Genomic DNA, 21417 nt, shown 5'->3' on the forward strand with positions numbered 1-21417 from the left:
TGGCAGGACATATTTAAAGTGATGAAGGAGAAAAACCTGCAACCAAGATTACTCTACCCAGCAAGGAACTCATTCAGATTGATGGAGAAATTAAAACCTTTACAGACAAGCAAAAGCTGAGAGAGTTCAGCACCACCAAACCAGCTTTACAACAAATGCTAAAGGAACTTCTCTAGGCAGGAAAAACAAAAGAAGGAAAAGACCTACAATAACAAACCCAAAACAATTAAGAAAATGGTAATAGGAACATACATATCGATAACGACCTTAAATGTAAATGGATTAAGCGTTCCAGCCAAAAGACACAAACTGGGTGAATGGATACAAAAACAAGACCCGTACATATGCTGTCTACAAGAGACCCACTCCAGACCTAGGGACAAATACAGACTGAAAGTGAGGGGATGGAAAAAGATATTCCATGCAAATGGAAATCAAAAGAAAGCGGGAGTAGCAATTCTCATATCAGACAAAATAGACTTTAAAACAAAGACTATTACAAGAGACAAAGATGGACACTACATAATGATCAAGGGATCAATCCAAGAAGATATAACAAATGTAAATATTTGTGCATCCAACATAGGGGCACATAAGGCAAGTGCTAACAGCCATAAAAGGAGAAGTCGACAGTAACAAATTCATAGTAGGGGACTTTAACACACCACTTTCACCAATGGACAGATCATCCAAAATGAAAATAAATAAGGAAACACAAGCTTTAAATGACACATTAAATAAGATGGACTTAATTGATATTTATAGGACATCCATCCAAAACAACAGAATACACTTTCTTCTCAAGTGCTTATAGAACATTCCCCAGGAGAGATCAAATCTTGGGTCACAAATCAAGCCTTGGTAAATTTAAGAAAATGGAAATCGTATCAAGTATCTTTTCCATCCACAACTGTATCAGACTAGATATCAATTACAGGAAAAAAATCTGTAAAAAATACAAACACATGGAGGCTAAACAGTACACTAGTAAAGAACCAAGAGATCACTGAAGAAATCAAAGAGGAAATGAAAAAATACCTAGAAACAAATGACAATGGAGACACGACAACCCAAAACCCATGGGATGCAGCAGAAGCAGTTCTAAGAGGGAACTTTATAGCAATACAATCCTATCTCAAGAAACATCTCAAATAAACAACCTAACCTTACACTTAAAGCAATTAGAGAAAGAAGAACAAAAGTTAGCAGAGGGAAAGAAATCATAAAGATCAGATCAGAAATAAATGAAAAATAAATGAAGGAAACAAAGCAAAGATCAATAAAACTAAAAGCTGGTTCTTTGAGAAAATAAACCAAATTGATAAACCATTAGCCAGACTCATCAAGAAAAAAAAGGGAGAAGACTCAAATCAATAGAATTAGAAATGAAATAGGAAAAGTAACAACTGACAATGCAGAAAACACAAAGGATTATGAGAGATTACTGCAAGCAACCATATTCCAATAAAATGGACAACCTGGAAGAAATGGACAAATTCTTAGAAATGGAAGGTTGTGCACTTCCGAGACTGAATCAGGAAGAAACAGAAAATATGAACAGACCAATCACAAGCACTGCATTTGAAACTATGATTAAAAATATTCCAACAAACAAAAGCCCAGGATCAGATGGCTTCACAGGTGAATTCTATCAAACATTTAGAGAAGAGCGAACACCTATCCTTCTCAAACTCTTCCAAAATATAGCAGAGGGAGGAATACTCCCAAACTCATTCTACGAGGCCACCATCACCTTGATACCAAAACGAGACAAAGATGTCACAAAGAAAGAAAACTACAGGCCAATATCACTGATGAACACAGATGCAAAAATCCTCAACAAAATACTAGCAAACAGAATCCAACAGCACATTAAAAGGATCATACACCATGATCAAGTGGGGTTTATCCCAGGAATGCAAGGATTCTTCAATACACACAAATGTGCATTGACAGGTGAATGGATGAAGAAGATGTGGTACATATATACAATGGAATATTACTCAGTCATAAAAAGGAACAAAATTGGGTCATTTGTAGAGAAGTGGATGGATCTAGAGACTGTCATACAGAGTGAAGTAAGTCAGAAAGAGAAAAATATTGTATATTAATGCATATATGTGGAGCCTAGAAAAATGGTACAGATGAACCAGTTTGCAGGGCAGAAATAAAGACACAAATGTAGAGAACAAACATTATGGACACCAAGGGGGAGAGTGGTGGTGTGATGAATTGGGAGATTGGGATTGACATATACACACTAATATGTATAAAATGGATAACTAATAAGAACCTGCTGTATAAAAAAATAAATAAAATAAAATTGAAAAATTAAAAAAAAACCCAAAAATCCCCCAAAAACAAAGAGTCATGTACCACAATGTTCATTTCAGCTCTATTTATAATAGCCAGGACGTGGAAGCAACCTAAGTGTCTGTCCAACAACAGATGAATGGATAAAGATGTGGCACATATATACAATGGAATATCACTCAGCCATAGGAAGAAACAAAACTGAGTTATTTGTAGTGAGGTGGATGGACCTAGAGTCTGTCATACAGAGTGAAGTTAAGTCAGAAAGAGAAAAACAAATACCATATGGTAACACATATATATGGAATACAAAAAAAAAAAAAGGTTCTGAAGAACTTAGGGGCAGTACAGGAATAAAGAGGCAGACGTAGAGAATGGACCTGAGGACACGGGGAGGGGGAAGGGTAAGCTGGGACGAAGTGAGAGACTGACATGGACGTATATACACTACCAAATGTAGAACAGATAGCTAGTGGGAAGAAGCCACATAGCATAGGGAGATCAGCTTGGTGCTTTGTGACCATCTAGTGGGGTGGGATAGGGATGGTGGGAGGGAGACGCAAGCGGGAGGAGATATCGGGATATATGTATATGTATAGCTGACTCATTTTGTTATAAAGCAGAAACTAACACACCATTGTAAATCAATTATACTCCAATAAAAATGTTAAAAAAAAACTAATGTGCATGATACAAGAGGGTAGCACTAGATAAGAAGTGAAGTAGAAAGGAATAAAAGGAAGAAGTATAAATTTTAAAGATAAAGGCAACTCATCAAATCACTTCAATGAATGGAAGAAAAAGTTACCCAGTAACACAAATGTCAAATGAGTCTCCTGGTTAATGACTTTATCATTAGAAGATAGAATGTGTTCTATCTTCTGAGAGGAAGGAAAATACATTCCTTTATATCCCCCAATTAGACTGTTGAGTTGATTAAAAATACACGAATAAAAGAATGAAAGAAAGGGGTTGAAAAAGCACATAAATATAATTCAATCTGCCTGTAGGAGTAATATGGGGGAAAATTTTAACCTGGATAGATAAGAATTTTAGAATTAGAATCATAGCACCACATCTGATAAACTGACCATTAACTCACTCTAAAACCTGCAGACTTAAGGAAGAAATCAGGGGATTATAAATTCATTGTATTAAATAATCAAGTTATCTCCTTCTTCAACAAAATACTGATTTCTTTGCTGGAAAAATCTACTTAAATTTCAAAAAGAACTCATAATTATTTTGTAAATCTTGAAGAAATATACATAGATACAAGTTCCTAAAATTCTTCACCTAAGCATTTATTTGCATGGAAATAAACTAAATTTTCATTGTGACTTGAATCTGAAGTCATGAAAAATCATCACATTTCTTAATATTAGGTCTTCTCCTAAAAGCATTCAATTAATAGTATTAAGTCAACAACCAGTCTCATCCAAAAAAATGTGATTAAGTTCACTTTACTTTAAGCTTATTTACTTTAATCATTTAATTAAATTAATTTAAAGTTACTGTAATTAAATCAAAGTTTGGTTTTAAACATTCGGTGAAGTCACACAAAACAGCAGTGTTATTATACTGTATTAAGGAGAACTTTACCTCTAGGCAGTCATTGAAGAGGAAGAGGGTTACTTGTTCTCCTCTGTCACAGGGGTGCTCACCTAGAGAAACTGTTTCAACTCGCTGAACTAAGCTTCGGTGAGAAGATAAAAGATTAGCCTAAATAGATTGAAAACATTAATAAAAGATTACTTTATATCAAATAATTTTTTAAAGTTATAATTTAAAAGAAAGTTGTGTTGAGATTCTGTTTATATTATAACTGCAGAATCTAAATACAGGTGAGCCTTTAACAACACAGGTTTGAACTGTGTTGGTCCACTTATACACAGTTTTTTTTTTCAATAAATAAGTACTACAGTACTACACGATCCATGGTTGGTTGAATCCATGAATACAGAACCACAGAAACAAAGGGCCAACTATAAAGTTATATGCAGATTTCCTACTGCACTGGTGGGGCTGGTGCCCTTAACTCCCAGTTGTTCAAGGGTCAACTATTAACAAGAAAGAGAAAGTAAGTTGACAATCATCAAAAATGAATACCTACTGGACATCCATCTACTTCATAAACAACATCGAAAATTTGCTTTTGAGCTTCTGTCTTTCTCTTATCCTCATTAATATGGCTGAAAAATGAATAAGGTTACTTTTAGAACAGACTATAAAAACTGTATATACATACATCTCGTGTCACAAACAAAAATCCTTCCATGTGAGTCTATCTTAATTTTGATACCTGTATCAATTAAAATATTCCCTAAAAGTATCCCACTACATTAAAAAAATTTTCATACAACCCTTCAGAGAAGTATATTTTGCTTTAGTCCTTACTATATTGTCTTTTTTTTAAACTATACTCACTACACACCTCCTAAAATTCGTTACACTGGTATAAACTTCAGGTTATCATAATCTAACTGTAAGTTCAGGTAAGGTTTTATGCAAATCATTCCTAAGTCATATGCTAATCATTTCACTGAAATAAAAATTAAGACTAGTGGACAAGATGGAATAAGGAGGAAAAACATATACTCTGCCTGAAACAACTAAAAAAGTAAAAACCATTAAAGTATAAAGAAACAGGGTTCTCAAGTCACTGGAAGTCAATTCCTGTGATTCAGGAAACAATGCAAGGCCAATTATATCCTGTATACAAAAGATACACTTTACATACAAAGACATAAATAGACTGAAAGTAAAATGATGAAAAAGAGCACAGTACATTCTCCTCAAGTGTACATGGAACGTCCTCCAGGTTAAGCCATAAAATAGGCCTCAAAAAGTTTGAAAGGACTGAAATAATACAAAGTATATTTTCCATAAACAATGAAGTAAAATCAGAAATTGATAACAAAGGAAACTTTGAAAATTCACAAACATGTGGGAATTAGACAAAACACTCCTACACAACCAATGGGTCAAAAAGTAATCACAAGGGAAATTAGAAAATACTTTCAGATAAACAAAAACAAAAACACAAAATTTATGGAATATGACTAAAGCAATGCTTAAAGGGAAATTTATAGCTATAAAAGTGTACAATTAGGGGCTTCCCTGGTGGCGCAGTGGTTGAGAATCTGCCTGCCAATGCAGGGGACACGGGTTTGAGCCCTGGTCCAGGAAGATCCCACATGCCGTGGAGCAACTAAGCCTGTGCGCCACAACTTCTGAGCCTGTGCTCTAGAGCCCACGTGCTGCGACTGCTGAAGCCTGCACGTCTAGAGCCTGTGCTCCACAACAGGAGAAGCCACCACAATGAGAAGCCTGTGCACCGCAATGAAGAGTAGCCCACGCTCACTGCAACTAGAGAAAGCCCGTGCACCGCACAGCAACGAAGACAACAACGAAGACCCAGTGCAGCCAATAATAAATAAATAAATAAATTTAAAGAAGTGAAAAAAAAAAGTGTACAATTAAAAAAATCAGTATCCTAACCTTCTACTGTAAGACACTGGGGAGGAAAAAAGAGCAAGCTAAATCTAAAGCAAGCAGGAAAAAAGGAAATCATAAAGATCAGAGGGAAAATGAATGCAATAGAGAATATAAAAATAATAGAAAAAAATCAACAAAACTAAAAGCTTTTTTCTTTTATGAAAATACGTTAACACTCACTGCTTAATTCGTAGTTTGTAGAAAGGATCATGGTAAATAATGTGTGAGTACGTTAAACCACAAAGTGTTGAAAAACGCTATTATCCTGATCCCAAAATAACAAAGCAAAAGCATGAAGGCTGGCTGATTAACGTATAATATATAAACATAAGCAAAAGCCAAAATATGCATAATGCTTTCAGCAGCAACAGAAGCTGGTATTCATTAATTTGAGCATTATACTACTGCTGGATCCTTTCACTAGAGATAGTAATGTTTCTCTCTAGGAGCTCCTTTGCAAGTATTTTTAAGAAATGCTATTTCACATAGAAGAAGCACCTCATGGAATCTCAGAAATCATTTAAATCTATTGAATATGCTTATATGTAAAGCTCAAAGAAGTGAAATGCCCTGGCCCTTCATGAAGCAAAACAATTAACAGCAACAGAGTTTTCAATTCTGATAGTATTAGTCAGGAAAATATCATTTCTGATCAGTGCTATGTCTCCAAGTTAAACCTACAGTAAACAGCTTAAGTTTAACAATCAAGTTCCCTAGTAAATTTCTTTGAGTTTATACTTCTAATACATCTCCAACAAACCGTATCAATTTAATTCCACAGAATTCAAAGTAAGAAACAAAAAGTCAAAGCTAATGTGAAAAAAGTATTATAAACTTCTTCTTTTCATCATGGTCAAATTCCCAATTTCCATTTGGGTAGTTTTTAAGAATATGAAGACAAAAACAAGCTAAGACTGGAGGTATATGAAGAAAATGTCTACTAGTGTATTTATAACATTTTCAAATTTCTAAACCATTGTTACTCTCTGCATAATAGTTCAAGACCTTCAGAAATGTTTTTAATTAATTATTGTATGCTTAATAATACTTCTAACATTTTAATGTGTGACTACGCTACTATAAAATAATTTAGATACTATTACAGAATTTTGCTATTGATATTTTCCTCACCATTTATGATTCTAATTGTTCTACCAATTCCATTCTAAATCTAAGGAGCAATAAAAAATTGAAATAATGTACTTACGTCATTACTTCCTTTAGTGATCCAATAGCTTTTTCTAGAGTGCTTTTGTCAGGATTTTCTTCAGCTGTATGCTTCTTAAGATCTGTAATGATAAAATGTTTTCTCTGTGATTAAAAAAAATTCAGTGGTTTTCCAACTATGACTTAAAAACGCTGTCCACTTTGATAGATACAGGTTGATTAATTTTTTAAAAATAATATCTTTTACTTTAAAAAATGTTTTATGTAATGTTCCCTTTTAAGAGCTCTCTTCTTAAATGTAATAAAGTTTCCATGTTTTTTCACTGACTAAATTTCCAGAATATGTAACAGATTTTCTTACACTATTTCAATTCCCTTCTAGTAAAGCTTGAGGACTCCTAGATTCTTCAAACTCTCTCCATAGTGCTGAAGGAAAACACATGATTCTCAATTAGCTAAGAAATCGTTATATATGCTATATTTCATAGCGGGGTCCATGGTTCCATCACAGAGAGCAGTTGGTGTCCTCAAGAGATGGTTTTGTTTAGTTTGTAGGTTCATGAGATGCTTACACTTTGACTCTTCTTATCCAAGTTGCTTATAATGTTCCATCTAACTGTTTGTTCCCTAATACCAGGCCCACCTAATCTTTTAAGTGTAATGATAGAAGAAAGGCTTAGAAATCAAGTTCATTTTAGTCATGACAACATTTGATGGGATTCCTATAAATACTTAATGAAACAATAATGAAGATAAATAAAAAAAATACCCTGCTTTGTAAAGTTAAAAGTTCATGTGTTCATATATTCTTCTTATAATCTGTAAAACAGGATAGCTTTTAAAGACTGGGGAAATCATCTTATATGTTAGTAATTCTAAACTACATTAGATAACCTCAAAGAGAATAAAAATGATCAATTTTTGTAGTTACAACCAAAACTCATAGTTTAACCAATATACTTTAAAGAAAATAGATTAAACAGTCACAAACTTAGCCTCCTTATCTGCTACACACCCTATTGTAGTTAAGGTTTGGGGACCAAAATGCTTTATTATACTTATTCCTATTTGTAATTTAATTTTCATACTTAAATTTAAAAAATATAAAAATTGACTGTCCTATAACTATTCACTACTTTAGTCAGGTAATATAAAAGCATATAAATATGCCTTTCTTTTCTTGCAGGCATAATTTATTCATATTTATTCATAAAAATTAACTCTGCTATAAAAATCCCTTTCATTGATATCTATAGTTTAAGTTTTAGAATAAATGGATGTATGTTTCAAGAGTGTTCTGCATAATGTAAGAAAAAAAAAGCATAAAATGAAGCATAAAGAACTTTTACTAAGATTCAGAAAAAGACTAAATAACTTGAGACGTATTAATCATCTCTGATCTTGTGATTTTGTGGGTGAATTTCGTGTGGATGTAAACTGATTGTGAAATTAGTGATGCACCGTGAAATATAAGAAGACTTTTAGTAGAGAGACAAAAAGTACAATACCAGTCAATATAATTGACATCACAACAAATAAAGCATTTTAGGCCAGAGTGAATTTTTGTAGCACCAGTGATTATTCAGATTATCCATAAAGATATTTCCTATGTAAAAGATATAAGCTTTAAAGCTGAAACCTAAGAGCATTTTGAAAATGAGAAATTTTTCAAATTTTTTAGAACAAAACAATTCCATAGAAGCATCCAAAATTGTCTGGAAACAGATCAGACAAGTACCATTTAAAAGTAATGCAACACTGGGTAACCTCTGTACTGGTCGGATGAGAAGTTCAACAAGGCTTTGCCGCCCACATTCTGGTTTAGCTTGGTTTATCTGAAAGGAATTAATTTATTCAATAATTATTTAAAAGGTTTTCTGCAAAGATTAGACATTACATTTATTAGATTACACTTTTATCATTTGTGCCCTGATAAGAACTAACAGGAGAAGTAGGGTGGCAGTTGTTCTCTGGCAGATTACTGTGGCTAAATAATCCCCCAAGGCCTGAAATGGCCTCCTGGCAAGCCAAGGACTAACACCTTAAACAGAGAGTGAGTTCTCTAAGCACTCTTATACATTTCATTTGAGTTTCTCTTACATCTACACCATTCAAAAGAAAAAAAACAAATTTAAAATATTAATTATGCTGATACCATTTGGATAAACAAAGTAAGGCACTGGTAAGAAAAAAAATCATTAAAAGCAAAACAAAACTCACTGGAAAATTTTTAGGTGTTTGAGAACTAAAACATGCATAAATTAGAAAAAAAAAGAACACAGACAACATTCATATTCATTCAGCTGCCTCTTGGATCCTGCTTGTAGCATGTCAAAACTTGTGAAGCCAAACATCACTGCCACTCTCAGGTAAAGCTAAAGTTAACAGATAACATTCAGGTGTTCTTACATGGATACATTTTTACTAAAAATATAATTTTAATGAACTCCTTAGATTTTTATTTGAAAGAAATGCACATTACCTTCAGAAAAGCATGAAATCTTGGTTTCTGTTTTTCACATTTAATAATTGTTTCCTTGCTCATTTCAAAGAAGTTCACAAAGGGAGGGTAGGTTTTTACCAAATCTTTTGACTAGCAACAATTAAAAAAAAAAAACACATTAATTGGTAATGGATGTTACCCTTAGTCAATGAAACTTAAAGTTGAATAATCAATAGTCAAAATCTGACATACTGGACCCAAAATAAAAGTTTAAAATAAGTTTCTTCTCAAGTTAAATACAGGAATTTATTTTATAAACTTTTCACTAACTACTGAGTTAACTGCTAAACAAAATGCATCAACAGGTACCCAGAGCCTAAAGCCTGAAAAGCAAATAAAGACTCAAAAAGAAAAATAAGTATATTAAAGCTTATAGTATTGATATAAACATGACAAAGTTTTAAAACTTCTATAAGTTCAGAATATAGTAATTATAGTTGATCTATGCAGAATCCAAGAACATGCTATTATCTACTGAAGGATCCAAACCACCATTAAAAGACCAACTGTACTGGGTAATTTTTAGGTAAAATGAAAATTAAAAAAAGGAAAATGTCTTGACTAATTGAGACTAACAGGTATCAAAAAGATATGGGACAATAATTTGCATAGTTGGAATTCTCAACCAACCAGAAAAAAAAATCTAAGGGATATAGGGTAAAGATTAGTTAGGAGACCTCGGAAAACAAAAGTAAATGGGCAAGAATCCAAGGCAGTGAAACTTATAAATCATATCCAAAGAGACTGAAAGAAATTTATAAATCCTATTCACAGCATCTCATCCAAAATTAATATACTTTATTTGATAAACTATGTTGTTCTTATCTTGGAGAAGAAACAGTTCATTAGAAACTTTTATGCAGACACAAAGACAGTAAAAACTGCTATCAACTAAGGAAAGAAATGACTAAAACTCGATTACTGAAAATTTCAAAAAAATCATTAATCTGTGGCTATTTATAAGAGGCAAATAACATGATATACAGTAAAATGTTTGTAGCACAATACAACAATTAGTGTTCCTAATGATGACCTTGAGCTATCAAGAAAGTGTTAGACTGTATATAGAAGGCATGTTTCAGAAGACAAGGACACTTCCAATATATTTTACAAACACAACTATGTCAAAGTGTTTTAAAAGCTCTCACATTTAAACAGGTAACTTTCATTCCCTGCCAGTCCTTGTTGAGATGATACTTTAATCTGAAAACTTAAAAAGGAAATAAAATACTTACATATTTAAGAAAGATATCACCAATACTTTTGCTCTCATCCCAATTAACAATAAGGTCTTCAAGATCATCCTGAAAAAACACAAAACGGGACAAGGAGATTGATTTTGACAATCCCTTTAACATCTTTTTATATTTAAGATATTCATTTGAAAGATGCACTTTACAATGTACCTTAATTTGATGTGTATAACAATTAATAACATTCTTTCTCCTCAACAAGAAATTAACTTTTTGACTACGGGGAAAATATCCTTTGAAGAATAATTAAGAAAATATAAAGAATGTCAAGTCAATAAGACTTAAGTCTAGGGACTTCCCTGGGTGGCACAGTGGTTAAGAATCCACCTGCCAATACAGGGGACAAGGGTTCGAGCCCTGGTCCGGGAAGATCCCACATACCGTGGAGCAACTAAGCCCGTGGGCCACAACTACTGAGCCCGCGCACCACAACTACTGAAGCCCACGCACCTAGGGCCCATGCTCCGCAACAAGAGAAGCCACCGCAATGAGAAGCCCGCGCACCGCAACGAAGAGTAGCCCCCACTTGCTGCAACTAGGAAAAAGCCCGTGCACGGCAGCAAAGACCCAACGCAGGCAAAAACAAATAAATAAAAATAAATAAATTTATTTTTAAAAAAAAGACTAAGTCTAACTTCCCAGTATGATGTGGTAGTTCAGTATCTTTTCTAATTATTAACTATAAAGCTGATGGTGTGATTAATTATAGAATTAATTAATTATAGAAAACTACTTTTGATCTTGCTGCTGAAACATCAGCCACTAGAAACTGTAATCTATAACGGGGTCAGCAAACTTTACTTAAAGGGCCAAGAAGGTAAGTATTTTAAGGCTTGCAGGCCACATGGTTTTTGTCACACATCCTCAACTCTGTCCTTGTAGAGTGGAAGGAGCCATAGATAATACATAAATGATTGTGTGTTGCTGTGTATCAATAAAACTTTCCTTACCAAAACAAGCAAAACTTTACCAAAATCCTAAATTGGCTGGATTTGGTCCACTGACTATAGTTTGCTAATCCCTGGCCTATAAAATTTCTCAATCATCATCCTAAAATACTACATATTTGCAAAAATTTAGAAGACACTTAAAAGCTTTCTAGGATAATAAAATAAAACACAAATCAGATGATAAAATGAGATACCAAGAAATGATATGCCCTAACTGAAATCCTACAAGTGACTTTAAAGTAGAAATTAATCCATAAACTTATACAAGAGCTTTTCAAAGTGTTATATGCAGACCCCCCCCCAAACACACTTTTTTAGTGGGATCCATGAGATTAAACTATTTTTATTACAATACTAAGGCATTATTTGACTTTTTTATTCTAATTCTCTCATAAGGATACAACAGAGTTTTCTAGAGGCTATATATATATGATGTGTGATACTGCAACAGAATGAATTAAGAAGTAGGCAGGAGAAATAGTCTTCTATTAAGCCAGACAGAAAAAAAAACCATAAATCAACATCACTCCTCACTATTTCTGTTTTGGAAATTAGTTATTTTTCAAAAAGAACATGTTATTTATGCTATCATATAATGAGTCATTATTACTTTAAATTTATTAATGTACGTTTTTAAAATTGGATATCCACACAAAAAACGATGAACTTAAACCCTCATCTCAGCCAAAAATGAACTCAAGATCGGTTGTAGACCTAATTGTAAGAGCTAAAACAATACAACCTCTATAAGAAAATATAGGAGAAAATGTTCAAAACCTTGGGTTAGGAAAAAATTTCTCAGATATGACACCAAAAGCACATTACATTTTAAAAAATGGATAAATAGAACTTCATCAAAATTAAAAATTTTAGACATCACTAAATAAATGAAATGACAAGCAACGACAGGCTGGGAGGAAATATCTGCAAAACACATGGCTGATAAAGGACTTGTATCTATAGTTTACAGAGAACTCTTACAACTCAGTAAGACAACAAACAACCCAACCAAAAAATAGGCACCAGATCTAAGCACACATTTCACAAAGGTAATATATGAATGGCTAACAAGCACATGAAAAGATGCTCAACATCATTAATCATTAGGGAAATGTAAATCAAAATCACTTCACAGCCCAGGATGGCTATAAAAGAAAAAGGATAAGTATTGGAAAGAATGTGTAGAAATCTGAACTCTTATAGATTACTGGTGAGAATATAAAATGATGTAAAAACCTGGCAGTTTCTCAAAAATTTTAAATATAAGACTACCAATATGACCTAACAATTCTACTACTCCTAAGTATCTACAGAAGAGAATGAAAGCATGTCCAAACGAAGATTTGCACATCATGTTCATATCAAGATTATTCATAACAGCCAAAAACTGAAAACAAGCTAAATTTCCATCAGTTGGTGAATGGATAAAGAAATGTCGGATGGCCGTATAATAGACTATTATCCGGCCACACAAAGGAACAAACTACTAACATACTAAATCATAGATGAAATTCAAAAATATGCTAAGTGAAAGAAGCCAGACATAAGACACCACATATTATATATTTACATTTATATGAAGTGTCTAGAAAAGGCAAATTCATAATAAAGTAGATTAGTGGTTGCCTGGACCAGGGGCTAGGAATGGAGTTTAACTACAAATGGGTATGAAGGATCTTAATGGGGAAGGTGAAATGCTCTAAAATGCATTTATGGTGGCGGTTGCATGACTTGGTGAAGTTATTAAAATCACTGAATCATATATTTTAAAAAGGTTGAATTTAAAGATGTAAAATGTACCTCAGTAAAGCTGTTAAAAAAAAACTGAGGCATCTTTAAAAATACTATTAAATTTTTGTTTTAATTTCAAAAACAGTTAATACCAATAGATAAAACCCATATAGGGCTTCCCTGGTGGCGCAGTGGTTGAGAGTCTGCCTGCCGATGCAGGGGACGCAGGTTCGTGCCCCGGTCCAGGAAGATCCCACATGCCGCGGAGCGGCTGGGCCTATGAGCCATGGCCGCTGAGCCTGTGTGTCCAAAGCCTGTGCTCCACAACGGGAGAGGCCACAACAGTGAGAGGCCCGCGTACCGCAAAAAAAAAAAAAAAAAAAAAAAACCATATAAACATAAGTTCCTCAGTCATTTTTAGGAATGAAAAGGGACCCTGAGACCAAATAATTTAAGAACCACTACCCTATATTCTGCAGATTCAGAAAAGCCAAAAGGGAAAAAATTTACTTCCAATAGCAAAAAGGTGAACTCAAGCAAGAATAATTTAACAGCTCACAGAGTCAAGAACTAAGATTTAACTGTTTAAAACTGCACTTGAAAGAAACAAAAGAAAAAGATTATAAATAAGACTAATCTTGGAACAATATAATGTAGTGAATTCTGGCACTGACTAGTTAGTTTTAAATACTGGTTCTAGAGCCTGTTAGTTTTGTGCTGTTAGGCAAATTACTTAACCTTAAAGTGCCTCAATTTTCTATTATGAAAAATGAGGACAGTAATGACTCCTATCTCATAAAGGATTAAATTAGTTAATACTTGTATAGCACTTAGAAGAAACCCTAACCCTAACCCTATAGTAGTGATCAATAAGCTACTATTAACTATATTTTCCTATGTATTTAATATAAATAAGGGAGATATTTGGAAAACTGTGATGCAAAAAAAAAAAAACCTTATAGCTCTGCCAATATAATCTAGTGGTACATTTTTCAAGTGTAAAAATTACAGGATGGCTGCATATACTTATATAAGAATATTGTTACCAGAAAGCAAAATAATCTCTAGGGGATTCAAAAAAATAGTCTACTGTTTCTGGTTAACCTTTAAATCCTCGTGCTTGTTGATTAAATAAAGATCTCTGCCCTAATCAACTGTTAGCTCAGGGACTAAGTAAAGAAACTAAGGCTTAGAGACATTAATTTGTCCCAAATCACACAGTTGTGACCCAGTATTCATACTCAGGTTTGTCTGACTCCTGATTCTATGTCATTCTACTTGATCTATACCACAGTTCTCCCCATCAGAAATGGGGAGTCAGGTGGGCAGGCGAGCTCCAAAGAGCATTATTCATAGTGCCACCATTTCTTACAATGTTTCTGTAGGAATATGCTTGACTCAGTTTCGGACAGACCCTGGGACATGTCTCCTCCTTGTCCATTACACAATTCTCCATCGGATGCTCCCAAAGTTACCTCCTGGCCATAAGAAAGAAGAGCTCTATAGTTCTAAGACATAGAGCATAGCTCCCAAAGCGTATTGCAAAAGTAGAGGAAGTTTTTTAAGCAGATGGGATTAAGAAAGCTAAGCTCCTTCCTTCTCTTCTTCCTCGCTAATATTTCTTCTGTCCTGTTACCATCTATTTTTTTTACAAGATGGGTTTCTCTTTTGCTTAGCTCACAATACACCAAATTAGCAGATTTCCCAGTACGCACCTGTTCCTGAAACAAGTACAAGGTATCTTAGGACTTACACTAAATTAACAAATAACAAAGCATAAACACAGAAAGAAAACATTTTCCCTCCAACCCTTTCCTTTCTCTTTTGTTTCATCATAGTTCCATACAAAAGCAGGCATTTGCACATCAAGGACCAATGGTGATTAGCCCTGAAAAGGAAAAATTCACACATAGGAAAAGAGGTGTTCATAACAATCTCAAGAATTCTCAACTTAGGGCTTCCCTGGTGGGGCAGTGGTTGAGAGTCCGCCTGCTGATGCAAGGGACATGCAAGGGACATGGGTTCGTGCCCCGTTCTGGGAAGATCCCACATGCCGCGGAGTGAGCCATGGCCACTGGGCCTGCGCATCCAGAGGCTGTGCTCCGCAACGGGAGAGGCCACAACAGTGAGAGGCCCGCGTACCGCAAAAAAAAAAAAAAAAAAAAATCTCAAATTAATCTAAATATTAGCATGCTAAAAGTTGGAGGCAAATTAAGAATAAGGCTAAAGGTATCCACATGATATCTAGGATGACAAAATACACTAAGTTCCAGTCCTGATTTGGACATTTAAAAGTAGCATGACCCATGTTCAGCAAATATTTACTGATAGAAATCTAAGTGCCAGACAGTGGTTGTAAACACAGTGGGTAAAAAATGATTTTAGTCCTTCACAAAACATCTAAACATTAGTTTACTTGCCTTCTGAATTTAGTTTATTGGTAATATGATTTGCTATTGTTATTTATTGAATGCTCAGTGTTAGGCACTATGCTTAGTGACTTATAAAAATGTAAAAACTGAGAATAAAAATTTCACAACCACCCATGATTCAGATATACTATCCCCATTTTACAGATAAGAAAACTGAAGCAATTAAAGTTACCTTACTTCAAACCAAAATCTACTTTATTCCACAGTCCATATCTGAAAGCACTACGCAATGCTATAAAATACAGATACCAGTGCTTCTCAGGAATACCGTACCAGTAAGATGATATGAAAAACTGTATAAACTTAAGCCACATTTACACAGTTTATTCATTTACATATTAAAAGAATAAATCTACAGCATGATAATCAAGAAGCAATACTGCATTAGTAATAGTCAGGACATGGAAAGAAACTAAGTGTCCATAAATGAATTAATGGATAAAGAAAATGTGGTATATACAATGAAATATTATTCAGCCATGAAAAGAAGGTTATCCTGCCACCTGTGACAACATGGATGGACCTTGAGGGCATTATGCTACGTGAGATAAGTCAGAGAAAACAAATACTATATGATCTCACTTACATGTGGAATCTTTAAAAAAAAAACCCTCATGGATACAGAGAACAGATTGGTAGTTGCCAGAGGCAGGGGGAGGAGGGTGGGTGAAATGCGTAAAGGTGGTCAAAAGGTGCAAACTTCCAGTTATAACAAAAATAAGTCCTTAGGCTGTAATGTAGAGCATGGTGACTATAGTTAACAATACTGTTTTGTATATCTGAAAGTTGCTAAGAGAGTAGATCTTAAAAGTTCTTATCACAAAGGAAGGAAAAAAAAAACTATGTGTGGTGGCAGATGTTAACTAAACTTATTGTGGTGACCATTTTGGAATACATACATATATCAATCCATTATGTTGTACACCTAAAACTAATACAATGTTATATGTCAATTTTATCTCATTAGAAGGGGGGGGCAAGACAACATTAAGGTTTAGGAGAACAGTTGGACAAAAAAGGGTTCAAATTCAGTGTCCAGCATTTATTATATGACTGACTTTAGAAAAATTATTTAATCTCTGTATGTAGCAGTTTCACATCTGTAAAATGTGGACAATTATAATATCAACTTCTTGGTAATGTTCAATAGATGTGACAATACTTGATAAATGGTGGGCTACATCCAAAAGAAGAAAAAAATGTTATGCATAAAAAAAACAGAAAGAAAATACAACAAAATTTTAGGAGTATTTGGGTTATGGGATTATAGGTTTTTTCTACTCCTTTTTCCTTTTCTCCTTTATTTTACAAATAAATGTTTGACAGCATACATTGCCGTCACTGTAGAAAAAAACATAGGCTTTAAAATTTTAAACGTATGACAAACCTGAAATAAGCTAAAAAACAACTACTAGTTGAAATACTGGTAATCCAAGTTTATAAAAGCTTAAAAAATTGTTACACATTAGAAAACTAAAGGGTGACCATCGTTTTCAAAGCTCCAGGGACTCACTACTGGATCAAACAAAAAAGCAGACTCACAGATATAGAGAACAAACTAGTGGTTACTGGTGGGAAGATGGAAGCGAGGAGGGCAATATAAGGGTAGTGTGGAAAAAGAGGGTTATTATGGGATTATATGAAATTATGTATATGAAACTTTTGAAAACTGTAAAGCACTATAGAATTTAAAGACTCTTTCATCTAGTAAAAAAGAAATTTTTTTTTTTTAAAAAAAAGATCCAGTCAATCAGAGAACATGATTTTCTGAATTGAGATTATGATCCTATACACATAAAAAGTATGTAACATTTTTTTTTTTTTTTTTTTTTTTTTTTGCGGTATGCGGGCCTCTCACTGTTGTGGCCTCCCCCGTTGCGGAGCACAGGCTCCGGATGCGCAGGCCCAGCGGCCATGGCTCACGGGCCCAGCCGCTCCGCGGCATATGGGATCCTCCCAGACCGGGGCACGAACCCGTATCCCCTGCATCGGCAGGCGGACTCTCAACCACTGCGCCACCAGGGAGGCCCATAGTATGTAACATTTTATACTGTACGGGAACTTGCACACCCAGACTGGCTAAATGACTAACACAGAGTGATCCACAAATCAGTAGTAAAACACCAAGATGAAAACCTGCTTGCCTTTCCACTCTACCTTTATGCCTCTCAGTGTTTCTTATGAAAAAAAAAAGAAAGAAAAAAAACCATTCCAAGAAACTTTTACTCTTCAAATATTCAGAATCCTAACTGGAAATAAGGAGAAACTAGCCTGAGATTCTCTAGCTTTTTAAGAAAAGAAAGACTCCTTCAAAATTACTTGTAAATCTAGAAATAAGTAAAATGTGGTCAAGGGTTTTGATAAAATACAAAATAAAAGCATTTGATAAATTGCATTTTTATTAACTTATAGATCTTTTATATTTTTGTCCACAACATGCAGTAAAATCAAAAGTAAGTTAATGTATTTGTTTGAAAACATTCTGTAATTCAGATTGATCTTTTTATTGTAATATAGAATAAACACTTAGGGAAAAGTTTTCAATTAGCAATAATAGCGCACCTCAGATAAACCTCATTGGCTATGATACTGCCACTGCACAAAGCTGGAATAAACATTAATATGGGTTGTTTTGAGAGGAAAACTGATAAATTTTGCTCAGGCATCACATAGGAAAACTGAGAGGAAATAATGCTAAACTACTTTTAAGAGTTCAGCTAAACCTGCCCCCAAATTACATTACTATGAGAGATTGATACCTGGAATTCATGGACCCTTCATCAAGGGAAAATCATTAAAAAGAGGATAGCATTGTCTTACACGGTTTTCGCATTTATCTGACCATACAGATAGAGAGAAATGAAAGAAATGATCTCGAGTTCCTTCCAACTTCACAGTTTTTCAAACAAACCAAAGCAAAACAAAAACACACAACTTAAGATGAACAACAGCAGGAAAATAAGAAAAATAGTACTAGCAAACACATGTCTCTATAGAAAAGACTCCATAAGGTCTAAATTCCTTATTTTCAAATTAATCAAAATCAAAAAACAGGCAAACAGCAAATATTAATAAGGCACCGGAGCAAAGGGACAAATGATTCAAAGGAATAAATGAGGGATTAAGAAATTTTAAATACAAAACTTATTTAGCTAGTCAGAATTACCTGAAAAATCGTAGTAAATATACACAATGTAAAAAGAATTATTACCACACTAACACATACAAATTTACCTTTATCTTAGTGTGTACATCAAAGATATCTGGAATACTACCAAAAATAGTCTTAATCTCTTCTGGTGCAAGGATAGGCCCACCTCGTTGTCCTTCCTCTTCCAATGGCACTTGAAATAACTAAAAGGTGAAAAAGATTAGTTTAGGTAGATTGTGGAAAAAGAAAAAAAAATTTAAAATCTACATACAGACAGTGATAAAGGAGAGCTATGATGTTAATGGAAAAGAAAAAAAAGTTGAAAAAAAAAATACTTCTCCCTAAATTTGAGACCTTTTCTCATAACACTTTCTAGTCTGTTTTATCCTATTTATTTATTCATCTCTGTGTATATATACAGTCTTATAATAAAATGTTACATTAGGGCTTCCCTGGTGGCGCAGTGGTTGAGAATCTGCCTGCCAATGCAGGGGACACGGGTTCGAGCCCTGCTCTGGGAAGATCCCACATGCCGCAGAGCAACTAGGCCCGTGAGCCACAACTACTGAGCCTGCGTGTCTGGAGCCTGTGCTCCGCAACAAGAGAGGCCGCGATAGTGAGAGGCCCACGCACCACGATGAAGAGTGGCCCCTGCTTGTCGCAACTAGAGAAAGCCCTCGCACAGAAACGAAGACCCAACACAGCCAAAAATAAATAAATAGAAATTTAAAAGATAAATAAAATAAAATAAAATAACATAAAATAAAATGTTACATTAGAATCTAATAAAAGTTTATCACAGTTCTATAAATCATTAAAATTGTTAGTAGGATTCACAGTAATTTCTACTTTACTCAAGTAAGTAAGGAACAAAGCAATAAGCAGTCATACACTTAATGTAAGTACTAAATGTTTTTAAATGATAGCAAAAAAAACTTGGTTTAGGGGGAAAAGACTGGATGTGAAGCTAGAAGACCTGTTTATAACCATGTTGATCTAAGGTGGAGCTGAGGCAGTGATGCTAGCACTGGGGAGCAGCTGCAAATAGAGATCATCATTAGCAGAGAGATGCGACTGCACAGAGACCATAACAAATCGACTGCTTGCAGACTCATCAAAACCCTATCAGGTGGCTTCCCTGGTGGCGCAGTGGTTGAGAGTCTGCCTGCCGATGCAGGGGACACGGGTTCGTGCCCTGGTCCAGGAAGATCCCACACGCCGCAGAGCGGCTGGGCCCGTGAGCCATGGCTGCTGGGCCTGCGCGTCCGGAGCCTGTGCTCCGCAACGGGGTGGGCCACAACAGTGAGAGGCCCGCGTACCGCAAAAAAACAAAAACAAAAACAAAAAAGACCCCTATCAGGAGTGGCAAGTGAAAACAAGCTCAGGAAAAAACAAACAAACAAGCTCAGGGCTCCCACTGATTCTGCATTATGGTGAGTTGTATAATTTTTTCACTATATATTATAATGTAATAATAATAGAAATAAAGTGCACAATAAGGTAATGTCCTTGAATCATCCCGAAACCATCCCCCGCACCCCCACCATACGTGGAATAATTGTCTTCCACAAAACCAGCCCCTGGTGCCAAAAAGGTTGGGGACTACTGTATTATGATTCCATTTTATGACATTTTCAAAAACCACAAAATTATAAAAATGGAGAAGAGATCAGTGGTTACCAGGAGGTGGAAGGAGAAAAGGGTGTGACATAAAGGAACAGTACCAGGAGTTTTTTGGGGGATGGAAATATTCTGTATCCTGATTGTAGTGGTGGTTAAACAAATTTTCACATGTGTTAAAATTCATGGAAATGTACATCAAAGAAAGAGTTAATTTTACTATATAATTAATAAAATTTGACTTGAATTTTAAAATGTTCATTGACTATTCAAAGTAAAAATAATAATGTATTATTGTGTTCTTAGCATATGTGGAAGTAAAATGAATGACAACAGCACAAAGGGCAGGAGGGGATTGAAGGAAGGAAGGGGGGAAGAAAGTACATTCTAAATAGTAAGAAACTTCATTAAGATTATGAACTGTTCCTATTTTTAAGAATGACTACAATTCTACAACAGTTTATCCCCCCCTTAGGCTTTCCACTTCTGTAAGTATGGTGAAAGCTACCTGCTGAAAACAAAATACTGAAGAAAAACCTCTTTCTAAATACAGCGATAAGCTGACAAGAAAGTGAGGTACCTTCGGAGGCCAAAATCTAAGTGAAAGTAGAAAGTTGAATACTAAATCACCTTTTGCCCCAAAGATATTTGCCTAAACTGATGAAAGTTAAGCTTCACCTATAAAAGCCTCAGTGGGAACAGGAGACCAACACAAAACCTAGTTTCCAACATACTAACAACTTGCAGTAAAATTAAAAGTGTGTTTGACCAATGATCCAGAAATTCCAGGTTTTTGCCC

General features: G+C 34.6%; 1 protein-coding gene across 7 annotated transcripts in view; it reads right to left on the minus strand.

Moving 5' to 3' along the window:
* The window catches only part of ECT2 (epithelial cell transforming 2), a 63149-nt gene that overhangs the window by 21774 nt on the left and 19958 nt on the right, over window positions 1-21417 (minus strand). For all 7 annotated transcript variants that reach the window (XM_082625991.1, XM_082625990.1, XM_082625992.1 and 4 more), the window contains 7 exons: window positions 19082-19201; window positions 10717-10785; window positions 9461-9571; window positions 8717-8813; window positions 7019-7100; window positions 4427-4505; window positions 3916-4035 (listed from right to left, as the gene is read on the minus strand). In XM_082625991.1, coding sequence (XP_082482117.1) covers window positions 3916-4035; window positions 4427-4505; window positions 7019-7100; window positions 8717-8813; window positions 9461-9571; window positions 10717-10785; window positions 19082-19201 — 678 coding nt within the window. The remainder of the gene's footprint in view (window positions 1-3915; window positions 4036-4426; window positions 4506-7018; window positions 7101-8716; window positions 8814-9460; window positions 9572-10716; window positions 10786-19081; window positions 19202-21417) is intronic.

This window comes from Mesoplodon mirus (genome assembly GCF_964341445.2).
Source record: "Mesoplodon mirus genome assembly, chromosome: 6".
Taxonomy (NCBI): Eukaryota; Metazoa; Chordata; class Mammalia; order Artiodactyla; family Ziphiidae; genus Mesoplodon; species Mesoplodon mirus.